Source organism: Vulpes vulpes, chromosome 12, assembly GCF_048418805.1.
Source record: "Vulpes vulpes isolate BD-2025 chromosome 12, VulVul3, whole genome shotgun sequence".
NCBI classification, from domain to species: Eukaryota; Metazoa; Chordata; class Mammalia; order Carnivora; family Canidae; genus Vulpes; species Vulpes vulpes.
In genome coordinates this window covers 10,369,632-10,383,175 of record NC_132791.1, presented here as the reverse complement: position 1 = coordinate 10,383,175, position 13,544 = coordinate 10,369,632, and the positions used below count along the sequence as shown (strand labels likewise).

General features: G+C 37.2%; 1 protein-coding gene across 3 annotated transcripts in view; it reads right to left on the bottom strand.

Annotated features, from left to right (window-relative positions):
- CTNNAL1 (catenin alpha like 1) overlaps positions 1–13,544 on the bottom strand; it is a 61,781-nt gene that overhangs the window by 1,555 nt on the left and 46,682 nt on the right. For all 3 annotated transcript variants that reach the window (XM_072727772.1, XM_072727773.1, XM_072727774.1), the window contains 6 exons: positions 10,030–10,067; positions 7,831–7,881; positions 7,584–7,738; positions 3,557–3,605; positions 737–793; positions 293–406 (listed from right to left, as the gene is read on the bottom strand). In XM_072727772.1, coding sequence (XP_072583873.1) covers positions 293–406; positions 737–793; positions 3,557–3,605; positions 7,584–7,738; positions 7,831–7,881; positions 10,030–10,067 — 464 coding nt within the window. The remainder of the gene's footprint in view (positions 1–292; positions 407–736; positions 794–3,556; positions 3,606–7,583; positions 7,739–7,830; positions 7,882–10,029; positions 10,068–13,544) is intronic.

Genomic DNA, 13,544 nt, shown 5'->3' with positions numbered 1-13,544 from the left:
CCCTGCTTTGAGGAATCTGTGCCCTGGTTAGACATGTGACGACATCAGGATTTAAGGGTAGTTGCCCAGTGTTGCAGAATTATGCTCAAAAGGCTAATTTATTTGGTGAACCTACTGCTCCCCAGGCTGTTATAACTACAGATGATAAATGAGTCTTGCAATCAAGGTATGAAAAATGGAAGTAAATGGCCTGTGACTAATAACACCTCTGAAGAAAAATGGGCTAGAAACAAACCTGATAAGTGTGAAAGTTTCTCAAGTATCTCCCTGAATAACCCACTCCTCCTTTTACCTTTAGAAACACTTGATTTTGCAAAGGTGTCTTAGTTATTGTCTGGAGCTGGTGGCATAAAGGAATTAGCTTGTTTATTTCCAGGAGAAGCATAAGCTTGTCGTCATCTTTCAGCTGAAATATAATTGAGGAAGTTATAACAACTCCAACAAAACCCATCTTTTAAATCTTAAATACCCGGATGCCTGGGTGGCTCAGCAGTTGAGCGTCTGCCTTTGGCTCAGGTCATGATACTAGAGTACCAGGATTGAGTCCCACATCAGGCTCCCTGCGTGGAGCCTGCTTCTCCCTCTGCCTGTGTCTCTGCCTCTTTCTGTGTCTCTCATGAATAAATAAAATATTTAAAAAAAATAAATCTTAAATACGCTTTTACCGTAATAATATACCCCCACAGTGGGTATTCATGACATCACCACCAAGACCAAGCAGGCAGACTTGCATTACCTGCTTTGAGAAAACTTGTACACTTGAAGCAAGCTTTAAGCCCTCTTCAGCAAAAACCTAGTGGAAAAGAAAAGTATCACTACTTAGATGGATGTATACCTTACAGATAGTTCATAAGAAATATACTCATGACTAATTGTCATATTGAATTTTAAAAGTAAAACCTAAACATTAAAGGTCTGTCATGGAACTCCTTAAGTTTTTCTTCTACCCAAGAAACATAAGTGTTTAACTGTATTGAGAAGGAGATTGCTCAGGCCGGGTGCAGAATCAGTCCCTGGAGAGGTTCCTCTACACCTGGAAACTTCCAGTTACTCTGGAGGGTCACAGAGACCTATGATATTTAACCATACAAATTATGTCCCAGCTTCTGGAAGGATCTGGAGCTCATAATACCTCAACAGCAAAAGGGTGATGAATTGTAGAACATTAGGACTTCCTACTTCCAGCCAAAATTTGTCACCCATACAGATTCCTTAACCAGCCATTTGAGAGGACCAATTTAAATTGGTTCTTGAGTATTCACCATTTTACAATTTAGTGAGAACAGGATGGTGGCAGAGAACAATGAAAAATAAGGTTGGACAGATAAGACAGGAATACTTAGGATGATTATTTTAAAATGATAACAATTTTTCATAGTAAGAGACAGAAGGGGAGTAAAGGCAAGATTCTTAGCTTTATTTTTTTTATTTATTTTTATTTATTTTTTTTATTCTTAGCTTTAGATGGCAGCAGTAAGAAAGACGAGAATGGCAAATGTGAGGGTGGTTTGTGAAGAAAAGTAACATGCCTTGATAATGAATTAGAAGAAGAACATAAAGAAGGAGGCAATGCTTGCAGGGTTATTAACCTTAACTCTATCCAACAGCCTTAACACCTTGCTATCATTGGGTGAACTGCTCTCAAGGTCAATAATCTGTTGCTCCCTTCTTTATCCTTTAAAAGGGAAACCAATGAGTTATACACCTAGATTCTAACCAAACAAAATGACTCACTTATCCCACATTACCACTTTCTGTTTACATTTCTTCTCTTCTGGCCTGCAAAGCCCTCAGAGGCAAGATCCATGTCTATCTCCTGGAATATCATGGTTTTACAACCACCTTAAAGCTGATGACTCCCCAGTCTCTTGAACAATCCTGACAGCAGTCTTTTATTTACTACTTGAGCAAATCAAACTGCTAGCTTTCCACCCTCTAAATCTGGTGCTCTCCCTCTGTGTTCCCTGCTCAGTAAATGGCACCATCATTTACCCTGGTGGTCAAGCCAAAAACCTTTAAAACCTAAGTCTGATCCTGCCACTGCTCCTCCAAACCCTCAATGGGTTTTCCCTCATACCTGAGAAAAAAGTCAAAGTTCCTCCCATGGCTACAGAGATGTCATACCTTACCACTTGCCTTCTGGCTCATTCTATTTCATACACATTTGCCTCCTTACTGTTCTTATGACCCCTCCAGCCTAACCCAACATCCCAGGGCCTTCGCACCTGCTCTGTCTGCCTGAAGTATTCCACCCCCAGGTATCCAGCCCACTCTCTCATTCATTAATGTCTCTACTCCAGTATTACCCCCTTAGAAAGGTCCTTTCTTGTCACCCTTCTATCACCTTCTCTCTTGATCCTTCATGATTTTATCTATAAATGCCTATATATGGGCTTTGCATACTTTACTGTCTACTGCCTACTTCCTCCCACTGGAGGAGTACTGGCAGCACTGGCTTTGTTCTGTTCTCTTTTATCCACAGAGCTCTTACCCCCAGGATCTGACACACAGTACAAGCTCAGTAAATAGTTGACGAGCGTTTCGTGTTCATCAGTAGACAATTCAGTAGACACTGGTTTAATGAATAAGCTCACACAGGAAGAAGGTGACTAGTGGATCTTTTGCAGTGAAATACCCACTGTGATGTGGTATGACTTCAGATGGATATGAGCCAAAATGAACAGAATGAATCCAGAATTTATTCCAACTGTTTTAAGGGAAATTGCTCATTTATAGTTAACTTTATAAAAAAAAAATACAAAAGAAATATTTCCTATAAATCTTCTGACACTGATGACAATCATCCTCCTAAGCTGAATCCCTTTCCTAAAGGGAATGCCAAAGGAAACTACTAAAGGTAATAAACTGATAGAAATTTCACATTTCAAATACAAGAATGCCCTTGGTTCTAGAAAAGCAAACTAATGTGAGAGTTAGGGAAAGTAATCTTGTAACCCACTTGTCCATCTAAAGCCTCTAACCAAAGGAGAAGAATTCAAGATGGGTCTACATGGAGCTCCACTAGACACAATGGGGCACAGGGAGTGGGATAAGCATGTCTATCTCTCCTTGAATACCTTAAATCAGCAGGAATATAGAAGGAAAGAAGGAAGCTGTACCAAGTACCCTCTAACTGTCTCAAGCCTATGACAGATGCTTTCTCATGTGTTGTCCTCATTTACTCAATGTCATTCATCCAATCCAATAATGAAGAGACCAAAAAGCCTTTCTAGCATTCAGGAAAGTATCCAGGATATGTGTCTGTTAACAGGATATTTCCACCCACTTGGAAAACCTATAACTTACTGCCCATATTGACTGTCAACAAAGGCCACTCTGCTTTATCCTTATAATATTTGAATTTTACCCAACAAGATAATCAAAAAAAGCTCCACATAACGCTACTGCAAGCCCTCTCCTTTCCCACTTTTCTCTAGACATTATGTGTGTACAGGTAAGCATACAAACGTGATATGGTAAATCATTTAGAAAACCTGTTATTACCCACTTTTAGCCCAGAATTAAATTAGTAGCATAAAATGGAAACAAAACATACCTCTAGTTGATGAATTAAATCCTGGGAAGTTTTCAGTGGCCCCTCGCCTCTGAAATAAAATGAATTAGCAAGGAAGTCTAAGAAAAAGTTATTGCCTCAAAATTGGTTTTATAACATAAAGGTTCTAGAACATTTTGTGTATTAGTAGATCCCAAATTTTGAAGAGTAATATTGAATAGACTAGTAATATTGTGACTTTGTTCTTAAACAACTTTCATATTTTAAAACTATTACTTCTTAGGGTGCTTCAAAATTTTTCAGTGCATATTATATATGTTAATTTTATAGTGTAAAGAAATTTAAAACCAATAAGTAATATTTAAGTTTTATTTTTCCTTTTTAACCTTTCTCATTTTGCTTCACAAATTAAATACATGAGATCTGACAAGATGTTTTAACCAAAAGGCCTTTGTTACATAATGGAAAAAGGATCAGACCAAAACTCAAAAAATTCTCATTCTGAATTCCAAAACTTTGACAAGGCATGTCATTTAAGTTTCAGTGCTGAGTATACAAAATAGCCATGATAATATTTGTGCTACCACTCTCATCAGAAGATTAGGGAACATCAGATTGAAAACTACCAAGAAAAACCAAGACTTCTACAAATGAAAAGCCAACCACAGCACAAAGAACAAGAGAAGACACTGAGAAGAGCAGTAACCTAGACATGAATCAGAAGAAATCTAGTAACAACCAGTTCTGCCCTTAACATCTGTAACATGTGAACAAATTATTCCTGTTCTCTGATAAAATGCTGTGATGATAAATGAAATTATGAAACAGAAATCACTTAAAGACCTATAAGGCTCTGGTAAGTTTGACACTTTTTTAAGGTATAAGGCACAAAAAAATCCTAAATATATAAATGATCAAGAAATAGGAATGCCTGACTAGCTCAGTTGGTAGAGCAACTCTTGATCTTGGGATTGTAAGTTTGAGCCCCTTATTGCGGTCTAGAGAGTACTTTTTTTTTTTTAAGATTTTATTTATTTATTCATGACAGACACACACACACAGAGAGAGAGAGAGAGTAGCAGAGACACAGGCAGAGGGAGAAGCAGGCTCCATGCAGGAAGCCTGATGAGGGGGACTTGATCCCGAATCTCCAGGATCACACCCCGGGCGGAAGGCGGTGCTAAACCGCTGAGCCATCAGGGCTGCCCATCTAGAGAGTACTTAAAAATAAAATCTTTAAAATGATCAAGAAATATGAATTATCATGTATAAATTACTAAGAAATTATATAAATTGTTAAGACAGCCTTAACAGCCTGAGGAAAAGCTATAAAATTGCACAGAAAAACTAGAAAACTGGACACTGTGAAGGCTAACAGATGGGTCTCAGAAACAAGGGGTGCCTGGGTGGCTCAGTCAGTTAAGCCTCCAACTCTTGGTTTTTGGCTCAGGTCATGATCTCATGAGTCGTGGGATTAAATTAAGCCCCATGTCAGGCTCTGCACTGAGCAGGGTATCTGCCTGAGATCCTCTCCCTCTGCCCCTCCCCCAACTCACGCACATTCTCTCTCTCAAATAAACCCTTAAAAAATATTTTAAAAAAAGAAATGAGCAACTAGATGAGACGGGTAAACCACGGATATTAAGGGAAAACAGGAATAAATGCTGGAGAAAAACAGTGTGGGTAGAAAACAAAGCCCCCTTGAGATTTTACCACAGACATACCAGCAAGATGCGTCAAAATGGCACCAGGTGTTCCCCATGGCAGAAAACCTATTCTTTCCCTGAACTTAGCATTCCTGTGTAAGAACTCCGTCTAGTAATGAGTCCCATTCCACAGAGCTTTAGTTATTTCCACCCCCTCATAATGCAGCCTCTCCTGCTTCCTAGTCTCATTCCCTTACCAGAATCCACTATCCTGACCCTGAAACAAAAAATGCTGACCATATCATCCTGGAATATTCTGGAATAAGAAAGAACAAATAAAAGAGGAAGTTAAAAAATTTAAAAATTCTGATAAGTACTCTGTTAAAGAAGATTTTATATATCAAACTACATTTACTTAGTGATAATGATATTCCTCCAGTTTTCATCAGTCCAAATAAAATTTGTTTAAAGATCTGCTGATTTTTATCATCATAAGATAACTAGCATGACTACAGCCCAATGTCAAGATCTTTCAGCTAATCTATGCACATTTGGTGTGGGCCAACAAAGGAGTTCCATTTTACTTTCTTCTGCATATTTGACTTATCAGATTTTAAAGACAGGAACTAAGAAAAAAAAAAAGGTCAAAATTGTGTTAGGAAGACTCAATCCCAGGAGAAGCTTGTGAAAAACAATTAAGAACAGAGGAAGGAAACCACTGGAAAGGAAAGGTCACCCAAGCTGGAAAGTTTGGCAAAAGTATTAACAAATGACTGCTATACAGAGGGCAAATCACTCAGCCCCGATCATTTCTCTTACACCATCCAGAAGAATTCTGTCTTGAAAAGGCAGAGGACTTCATCAAGAGGGAAATGAATGTTTTTTCCTCACTTCTGATCTTTCTTCTATACAAAGGAATTTTCACTAGCATCACATCCCTCACTTCTCTTGGCTCTCCCACTTATTTCATCCCATAGAAGAGTGTGGACGTTTATTTAGCTTTTCCATCTTTTTGGGGACTTTGTGAAAATTGATATGGTAGGCCTTTCCTTTCTCCTTTTCCTCTTAGAAGTAAAGCTGCTTTGGGGAGACACCTGCTCTTCTAGGTATTTTAAGAGACATATTCTGTCCTTATAGAGTAAGATTTCTTAATCTAAAGATCATTTTTAAAAACGTACTTACTAGTGGATATAAACTACATTATCCAATAATGGCTTTTTTCAATATAAAGGTTACAGCCCCTATCTGCCTATTCTTTTGCTTTTTTTCATTTTGTTCAGAACTCGGGTAGGAAAAGCGTGCTATTTATTGAACCCTAACGCCCCCCACAGTTGTGGAGATCCTAACTACTTTAGTTGAGCTTAAGACTCCAGATGAAAGGTGCCTGGGTGGCTTAGTCGGTTGGGTGACTGACTCTTGGTTTCGGCTCAGGTCATGAGATCGAGCACCACGTCAGCCTCTGCTCTCAGAGGACAGTCTATTGGAGATTCTCTCCCTCTCACTCCCTTTGCCCCTTCCCCTGCTCACAAGTGCCTGCTCTCTCTCTCTAAAGGTAAAGAAATATCTTTTTAAAAAAATGGGGAAAAAAAGGTTTCAGATGAAATAGATTATATTCCAGAATACTGAAGCTACCTGTAGGTGTGAACCACTGCTTATAATATTTTCAAAATCAAAACAAGTAGGAGAGGAACCATAGCATTAGAGATATCAAGTATTTTCCAGGTTTCCAAAATTTAAAAAATTAATTTCAGAAAATTAGTGAAAAGTTTAAAGTCATTCCCTGAGAAAATTCTAGAACAGATTATTGAGCAGAGAACTGATAAACGTTTAGCAACATGGAATTACTATACCATATGTATAGACTATTTTAACAGAAGATTGTGGAATGTGATCAACATGTACTTCTATGAGGCATTTGATCAAGAGTCTTGTAATGCGAACAAGACAGAGAATGTAGGTTGTGTAACAGCAAAGTTAGGAAAATTCTCTGCTATATGATGAATACTGATTCTTGAGGATTTGGCACTCTACTGAGTTGGTAGTCCTTATGGTCCTATTCTTTGATCTCTATTATCTAATCAGTTATCAATCACTTGTATAAAGAGTTAAAAGGCATGTTTTCTAAACTTCCTGATGCTGGCTAGGAGAGACAAGGATATACAGAATGACAAAAATCCAATGCCAAAATTATTTCAAAAATTTGAAAAGATCAGGACACAAACCTAGAGGAGTTATCTTCTAAATCTAAATCCTAATTAAATAAAGGTCTTCTTGTTGCATTCACTTAATTATCATAAGAACTTACATTCTTTTTTACCATATATTTGAAATAATCTTTAACCTATCAATGATTTAATATAAGTTTTTCCTTATAGCAAATATTATTAAATTGATTTTAAAAAATCAAATATAACTATATTTACCTAGTAAATAAATACAGAGAATAGGCCATACTGGACATGTTCCGCCCATTTTGAACAATCTCATTTTCCTGATCCTCCCATTTCTTGATCTCACAGTTGGCATCAGAGGTAAGCAAACCCAGCTTAAGTCCAAGCTTTGCTATCTTGGCTTGCTCCTATAAAATATATATTTTAATCACGACAATATTATCATTATTGATGTAAAAGGAAGATTAGATGTAAAACTGTTAAAAGAAAAAGATCTTACCTCAGAGTCAAGCTTGTCTGGCTTTAATGATTTCAGGTTTGCATTATTCTTCTATGACAATAAAAAGATTAAGACATTTTAAAAAGCCATATAATTAATTGTGAGGAAATACAATAGTAATAGAAAACCTAACAAATTACCTATAATAAAATTTTAATTTAAAAATTTTTCAGAATATACTTAAACTATATTAAATTAAGTTAAAACAAACAACTAATTGCAAATACTCTTCTAGCATGTGAGTTCAGCTTTGAACAGGTAAGTAGTTAGAAACCAGGGACCAGGGAAAGCAGATCATGTCCCAGAAGGACTTAAAAGACTTCTGTAGTCTTCAAGGGTCCAGCTATACCTTCAATCATTCCTGGCCCATCTGTTGAGTTACTTTTATGACACAATGTCATAAAATTAGCCACTATATGTAGTTTTCCATATATCCCTAATGTTATGACTCTGGAGCTCAGTTCCTTTAACCAATTTGCCCTTTGAGGGCTAAATTTCAGCACCCTAGTGTCACTGACATCCCAGTTTCTAATCCTCTACTTTAGGCTGTATAGGAAATTATACTTAGAATGTAGAACTTCGTATTTGAATCAACATATTTAATGGGCCCCTATTTTTGAAACAGCAAGTTTGTTTCTGTGTAAGCTATATGGAACTCAGAATATAGTTCCCCTAAGAAAGGCGAAAACTTTGTAGGTAGGTTACCAGGCTAGCCCACAGATGCTTATTTATATGAAGAATAGAAGGGTACCTGGGTGGCTCAGTTGGTTAAGCGTCTGCCTTTGGCTCAAGTCATGATCTCAGGGTACTGAGATCGACCCCATGTTGGGCTCCCTACTCAATGGGAAGGCTGCTTCTCCCTTTCCCTCTGCTCTTCCCCCTCCCCGCTTCACCCTCATGCTCTTTCTCTCTGTCAAAAAAAAATTTTTTTTTAAGATTTTATTTATTTATTCATGAGAGACACAGAAAGAGAGGCAGAGATACAGGCAAAGAGAAAAGCAGGCTCCCCACAGGGAACCTGATACAGGACTTGATCCCAGGACCCCGGGATCACGACCTGAACCAAAGGCAGATGCTCAACCACTGAGCCACACAGATGCCCCTAAATAGGTAAAATCTTGAAAGAAAGAAAGAAAGAAAGAAAGAAAGAAAGAAAGAAAGAAAGAAGAACGAACTACCAATAGCAACATTTCTTTGAAAAATATATGCAGAAGCTCTCAGGAGATGGCAGCCCAGGTTGGCCATTCCACTCACTCTGAGGTCTGGTGGGAGCTCCTCTAGTTTGGGCAGGAGTTCCAGAATGGCTGGGCCTAGTGTACATTAAGGGCAGGAGAGGCTGGTAGCCTTTTTTTTTTTTTTTTTTTTTTTAACATTTACTTAAACTATAAACAGACTCACATACACACATTGAGTAGATGTACACAAAGTATAAATTATAACATAATAAAACAAAATACCCTAGCCTCCTTAGCTTAAGAAACAGGTCATCACCAATACCTTTGAGGTATATGTGTACCTTCTTGTTTTTTGTTTCCCTTGTTATTACCATGACTTGATACATCTGGCCAGCTATTCTATTACCAGTTTCACTGCAAAACAGAATAGCCTAAACTTTTCCTTTTTTTTTTCTGTATCATGGTTTATATTTGCTCATTTACTATAGCCCTTTTGAGATTTTCTAATGTTGCTTACTATAGAGGAAACAGGACAGAAAAATGAATGTGGGAAAACTAGAAAGCTGCACACGTGTACAAATACAAGCTGCCCCTGCGTTCACTGGAACACAGAATGATCAGTGATCTCTGACTGGCCCCTCCTTGTATAAATAGTTGTACCACCTGTACCTTCCTCCTTAGTCTGCTAGACTATAAAATAACTGATAAAGCATATAAGAAATAGCCTTGAGGTTTTGCGGTTTTATTTTATTTAGGATTTTACACCTGTTTTATTCTTTTAAATTTAGTTGTGTTTTTGTTATTTTTATTTTTACTTTTACAAATTATTATTATTAAAGTGCTTAATGAAGACTGAAAGGGAACTGGCCTGAAAAGGTAGAGAAACCATCTTCATACATGTCACCAAGCTGGCCACCTAGTGGACACTATTTTGGAATACAGTCAGATGCATCAGTGTCAGTTTCAAATTTATAATTTGAATTCTGAATAAAACATTCCAAATGTACAAAACTCTTCTACTTACCATTGGCTTTGGAAGTGACAGGTAGCCATACTTCTCTCCTACAAATAACACATATAACTTTAAAATTTTTCTATTAATGTTTTTCTTATTATTCACATTTAATTTTTTAAATATTATTAAAAAGGAATGTTAGTACCTTAGTTTCAATAATTTAGTCTACTGATTACCTGTGTTTCAGAAACAAAATTGTAATTTGGTGAACGTGAAGGTTGTCAACAGTTTATCTCTAAGGTACCTGGTTGGACAATCTCTACCTCCCCCAACATAATGGCAGAAAGGCAAAATATCTCAGTGATATTTACCTATATTTACGACAAACTTCATTCTTAGTGAAATCTTTTATAGCAGACTGCCTCTAATAAAACCAGGTTCTTCTTTTATCAGTACCAGTTATCAGTGCTTGCTTCCTTTTCTGTGGGTATCAAACCAAATCATCCACAGCTAACTTCTTAAAGTATTCGTCCAGGCAAAGAAGAGAGCAACTCTAGTGTACAAGAGAGGAGGATGAAGCAAACCAAGTAACAGTCCGTGGGCTGTGAATTAACACAGGAAGCACAGTAACTAAGGAAAGGAAGGAGGCGTGGGACGCCCACTTCATCCCTGTGCTTTCATGTTTCAAACTTCTGGATCATGGATAGAGCCAGGTTACAGTGGATGGGAGATTGTTTTTAAAGCCTAGTTTGTTATATCTGGGAAAAGAATTCATAGTAAGATTGAACAGTAATTGCTTCTCGATTTCAAGGAATGGAAGTTGGTTCAACTGTAATACATTAGGTGGAATCATATGAAATTGCTGATATTTGACCACTTTAAAATACAAGAACATCTGTTTCATACAGTTTCACCAAATAAAAGTAAATACAGTGTAAGAGCACCAAGTCATACACTTTCTTATAGAATGACTGTTATGTAAGCAAGGTGTGCCTGTTCATAACATATTTAAATTTTCATCTAGAGGGATCCCCGGGTGGCGCAGCGGTTTGGCGCCTGCCTTTGGCCCAGGGCGTGATCCTGGAGACCTGGGATCGAATCCCACGTCGGGCTCCCGGGGCATGGAGCCTGCTTCTCTCTCTCTCTCTGTGTGACTATCATAAATAAATTTAAAAAAAAATTTTTCATCTAGACCTGTGCAGTTGGGGACACCTGGGTAGCTCAGTCGTTGAGTGTCAGCCTTTGGCTCAGGGCATGATCCCGGGGTACAGGATCCCACATCGGGTTCCCCGTGGGAAACCTGCTTCCCCCTCTGCCTATATCTCTGCCTCTCTCTGTGTGTCTCTTATGAATAAATAAATAAAATATTAAAAAAAAAGAACTGTGCAGTTAAATATGGAATCCAGTAGCCATGCATGACTACTAAGCAACTGAAGCATGACCCGTGTGAATTGAGGTATGCTATAAGTATAAAATACATACTAGATTTTGAAGACTTAATGTAAAGGAGAAAAAAAATGTAAAAGACTTCATTAATAATTTTTAAGTATCAATTCTAAGCTGAAACAATATTTTGGATATATTAGGTTAAGTAAAAAACATTAAAATGAATTTTTCTTGTTTGTTTTTAAATTTTTCTCCAGAAAACTTTAAAGTACATATGTGGCTCACCTTATATTTCTGTTGAACAGTGCTGATCTAGAAAATGAACCATTGGTACTTGGGAATAGTTTTATGGTTCAAATCATTTCCTTGTAATGTCAGAATTGTAAGGGAATTTTATTAATGATTTTCCATATTCAGAATTGTGAGAGAAAAATAAAACCTAAAGAAGCCATCATTTCCATGCCTTGTCTCCTAGACCTGATTTAGCTGTGAAAAATTAACAGAAGACTTTAAGTCATTAGAACCTCCAAGTTCCCCATATATCTTAATACAAAGTCCAAATCCTTCCCATAATATCCCTAAAAAGTGGTCTTAATAAGCTGCAGAAACAATCATAATCATCACCTAAGCATAATTAGCTTAGGCGTGAGCAATTTTGTATTATCCACCCTGTGATCCTCCATAGTACCTATGACCCTGAAATGTTCATATTTACTCTCCAAGGGAAAAAAAAGGCTACTTATCTTAGTATCTCTTATTTCTCAGAGAAACAAAAGAGTTAAAGAAACCAAAAAGCTGGGAGAAATAAATGCAATGAAAAAAGGAGCCTTTATATAATCTGGTTTGCTAGCATTACGATCACCAGTTAATCACCTGGCACTTCCAGTCCCTGAGACTCTCTTACAGATACTTTGTTTTGCTCCTTATTCCCGCCTTTCAGGTGGACTCAGAATGATTTGCATACTTGATGATAATTGCAAAATTAATCATTCAAGATAGTTTTTCCCCCAAATGCTATGCAGGTAAGGTTTTCTCTCTTCCCTCCAATTCCAATATAAGCCAAGTTTAGATGATAATCATACCAAAAAAACAAACAAGTAACTTGATAAAGATATCAAAAATCATTCATCTGAATCATTTTATAATTAATTTCATAGCTGTTTTTTCCATACAAGCCTAATTATTGCTATTGATTCTAAGTAGAGCAAACATACTGACTCAGTTATATTTAGCTATCATATCAAATTAAAGAAGTGGCATTAACAATTTCTATCTCTGGTGGAAATATGTTATAAACATTAGAAGTAACTGGAAAAACAGTAATATTTATGGGGAAAATAGAGTCGATATTTTAATTATAAAACTGTTTTCAAAGCACTATTTTCACAGGGGTATTATAAGTTTAGCACTCCCTAAATCCTTTGTTTAATAGTCCCTAAACCAACACAACTGTTATCATCTTTACTTCTCACCTTATATGTCCAGATAAACTAAGTTCAGAGTTAAGCTCAAGAGCCCCTCTCATGAGATGGGAGTACCAAAATGATCTCTGATGAAAACCTAAATGAGAAATGCTGCTCTCGTTCTCAATATCCAGAACTCGTCTGCATTTCTACAAACTAATGCTAATTTCCCAAGGTCAGAAAAGCCTATTTCACTAAAGATGTGTTATATGATTCCCTATTAGAAGTTCCCACATTAGTTTCTTTGATTCTGGAAGGAGCTCTAATAGCATGATCAGAATGATCATGTCCCCAGACCTGCTAAAAATGAATCACTAACTACTGAAGGACAGGCGATCATGAGCTAACCACAGGAGTAAGATTGGGGTATTCTAATCCAAACCCAGTTGTAACCCTTAAACTCTCCCTTACCTCTACATTCAAGTAATCACCGATATGACTTACAGAATTCTTCTTAAATCAGCACTCTCATCTCCATTTCTACTATCAGCATCTCATCATCTTTTGTCTGGATGGGTCACTCCCTGTTTCAAACTCCAGGTCCCCCAAATAAGCTCATATTTATCGACAAGCATGTTCCCCCACCTATGCTTCCCATTTCAGTGAACAGAACCTTAGCATCCAATCTGCCAAGTGGTAAGATAGGCTCAGGGCTATGGAACAGGACTTTTAGGTGCATCCTATACACAGAAGCCTAGTCATATTTAATTCTAAGATGGTTCAAAGAGAATAAGA